Source organism: Telmatherina bonti, assembly GCF_933228915.1.
Source record: "Telmatherina bonti genome assembly, chromosome: 10".
In the NCBI taxonomy this organism is placed as follows: domain Eukaryota; kingdom Metazoa; phylum Chordata; class Actinopteri; order Atheriniformes; family Telmatherinidae; genus Telmatherina; species Telmatherina bonti.
Window position 1 is genome coordinate 12,266,042 of NC_136628.1, and position 3,072 is coordinate 12,269,113.

Genomic DNA, 3,072 nt, shown 5'->3' on the forward strand with positions numbered 1-3,072 from the left:
AAGTCATCGAAATCTATTCAGCATGTTACGTAATATCACCTATTGGGAACTGTATCAGGCCAATGCTGATCTTTTTTTTTTACCCGCTCAGTTCAGTTTATGACACATTTACTGAGAGCTAGAAAGAATATTGACACAAACAAAAGGTTAACAAAGCATTTATGTATTATGCATTTATTTATAAAGATTTAATATTACATATTTTCCTTTGATAAGGCAGGTTACATGAATTCCAGAAAGATGTCACTGCAAAACATTCCAGCTCGCATACATTTATAATGAATTTATATGATAAATGAGACTGTATTAGGCCCACTATGATATAGTGTGAAGGATCAAAAAAGACTGGCTTTAATCAAAAGCCTCTGTTGGAAGAATTCTCAGTTTATTACATAGCAGAGAATACATTATAAATACTTTAAAATGAAAATACTCGCTAAGCCGCAAAACTTGAACTATCTGACACTTTTAAGGAAAAAAGGTTTGTACTACAGCAAACTACAGCAACTGGTCTTGCATCCTGTCAAGCTATCTAAAGCTACCTACAGATGTCTAGCAGACATTGGGGGACAGTACTTTATGCAAATATGCTAAGTCACTTAATTGAAGGAAAAAAGTACTACGCAAACAAATAAGCTGTTTCTATAGCATATATGCAGCTTTGCACTGCCTAACAGCACCACAACATCCATTATAGTCTAACTACATACTGGTAGTGTGTCTGAGGACATGCCAAAGAAGATCAGCGAGCCATTAAGATCTGAGTTGTGTCACCAGCTCTTAATAATTTAACACAACTACGTGTCACATCCCAGGGAGGAGTTAAACTTTTAACATCTTTGAGTTTTAAACAAGGCAGGGGAAGAGGAAGAGGTCCAAAAGTCAAAGCAGGCAAATTCTTTACAGTCCCATAAGAATACCGGCTGGCTTGATAGGAAGGTGTGTGTGTGGCTGTAATACTAGTGTTACATCTACGCCTACTATTCTGCTCAGTATTCTGCATTTTTTCCACTATTTCTAAGTCATCTAAAAGCAGCGGAGATGGGTGCGGGAGTTCTTTGTGCCTTATTGCTTTTCCTGTTTATTCCACAGTCTCGTTCCCTGAAGTTGCGCAAAGTTAACAGTCAAGAGGAACCGTCTCGTGCGGCGCCTGTTTGTCCTCCGCCTCCACGTCTCCGCTCTCCGTGTCCTGGCACGAGAGCTTCTCCTCGCGCCTCACCGGCCGCACGATGACGCACGGCCTCGCTGGCTCCCCGCTCGCTCCGGTGCGCGCGGGGCTGCGACTGTCGCGCTCGTATTCTTCCTGCGCGCGCTGGATCTTCTTATTCCGAAGCTTCCTCTTGTGGAAATGGAACGTTGCCAGGGAAACGAGAACGATCCCGACGAGCACAGCCACCAGCACGAGGAGCGCGAGGGTTGAGGAGAACGGCGGGAAGAGGCTGAGCTGCTCCGCGCAGGTGCCGTTACCGGCGGGGAAGCCTCCGTGACAGCGGTGCAGCGGCACCGACAGCCCCGAGGCCTCGACGGTTCTGGCGCTCATCCGGTCCACCTTCTCCACCGACACTCTTGTCTCTGTATGACCCCTGTTACCCTTTGTGCTCTCCGGGCTCAGCGCGGCGACACCGACCCGCGCATGTGGTTACCTGCACCGAAAAGAAGACATTTGAGAGCCGCTCAGCTCAGGTCCACATGAGACATTATAAACCAGCCCTTTTAAAGAAAGATGGGGAAAAAAAATAAATTTTTTTTTAGTCCGGGAAACGTAAAGTAAAACCAGTCAATCAGTTCATGTGTGAAGACGCACTATTTTCTCTCTAAATATTCATTTTCAGCAGACTCTGAATGTCGAACAGGCTGAATCCTGATGTGAAATGTAGGATAGGATAGACGTCGGGACAATACATCATCTATTGTAATGCGCAGGCCTTCAAGAAGCATCCCGAACACAAACCATTTCCTGCACGCAGCAGCAGGAGAAAGTCATCTTAACGCAGGGGATTTACTTTACACCAGCTCCATCTCGACACTGTATTTTTTGTTTTAATTTAAAAAAGCGGGGAAAGAGAAATTCTTACCCGATGAAACAGTCAGCACTGGAAACGGTCCGTGAGCGGAGAGCTGATGTGTGTAAACCGGATCGCGGTGACGCATTTCATACAATGAGATGCTGGCGCTGAGCTCCGAGCATTTAGGATGCTTTGCTTGCCGCAATCCGCTCAGTCTGCGTCCAGGACAGCACTCCCCCACCTAAATAGGCTTTCACAGGTAGCAGGGAAAATTCCTCAGTATGCATCAAAGTAGGGTTTGGGGTGGAAAGGGGGGGAAAAAAGAGGGGAAATGCGGTTAAAGTAGGGCTTTGTCTGGTTTTCCCTGAAAGGCGTCCCTGTTCTGGTCATCCACTGCTCCACTCAGCATCTGAATGAAGAGCTGCAGCTGCATTAAAGGTCCCGTATAGCCCACCAGTCAGCTGCCAGGGGTGTTCCCCCTCCACCCTCCCACTCGTGAGATGTAGTCTTTGTAAAACATTGAAGCTCTTACGTTTCCGACTAAATGCTCTGCATAATAGATCATACCTAAAACCAAACAGTGACTACAGAGGCTTCAGACCCTGATCTGTATGACTGCTGAAATTCCTGAGGGTGTGGTCAGTAAAATGCTGCAAACCTACATGATTAGAAGATTTAAGCCTCATTATGAAGGACAGAAGGGCCTTAGAAGCCTTAGAAGCATTTATGATAGAAAACTTGTAGATCTACATGTGCTATAGGGACACAGAACTTCATATTCATCACAGATATGTATCTGCAACATAGTTAAACATGTAAAAAAAATAAACCAAACATAGCTGTCTCTGCTCATTAAACAACATTGCAATCAGCAGCTGTCTGCCTTGGGGCGCTCTAAGTATATATCATTAAAATGTACATGTTTATGTGTTTGGTGCTTCTTCCTCTCCATCCATTGTTTCTTGCTAAACTCACTGTTATAAACAGACTGGCAGGTATGCCTTTGTTTCTCTATTACATCAGTACTTTTAACAGAACAGAGTTAAGGATGTGTTCAAGCGACAAG

The 3,072-nt window shown here is 44.9% G+C and overlaps 1 protein-coding gene across 1 annotated transcript; it reads right to left on the reverse strand.

Annotated features, from left to right (window-relative positions):
- Positions 1 to 221: 221 nt before the first annotated feature.
- On the reverse strand, positions 222 to 2,398 carry LOC306761634 (uncharacterized protein C11orf87 homolog). The gene is made up of 2 exons (XM_079247884.1): positions 2,076 to 2,398; positions 222 to 1,643 (listed from the first exon to the last, which is right to left on the reverse strand). The coding sequence occupies exon 2, from the start codon at positions 1,538 to 1,540 to the stop codon at positions 1,118 to 1,120; it is 423 nt and encodes a 140-aa protein (XP_079104010.1). The 5' UTR covers positions 1,541 to 1,643; positions 2,076 to 2,398; the 3' UTR covers positions 222 to 1,117.
- Positions 2,399 to 3,072: the final 674 nt, after the last annotated feature.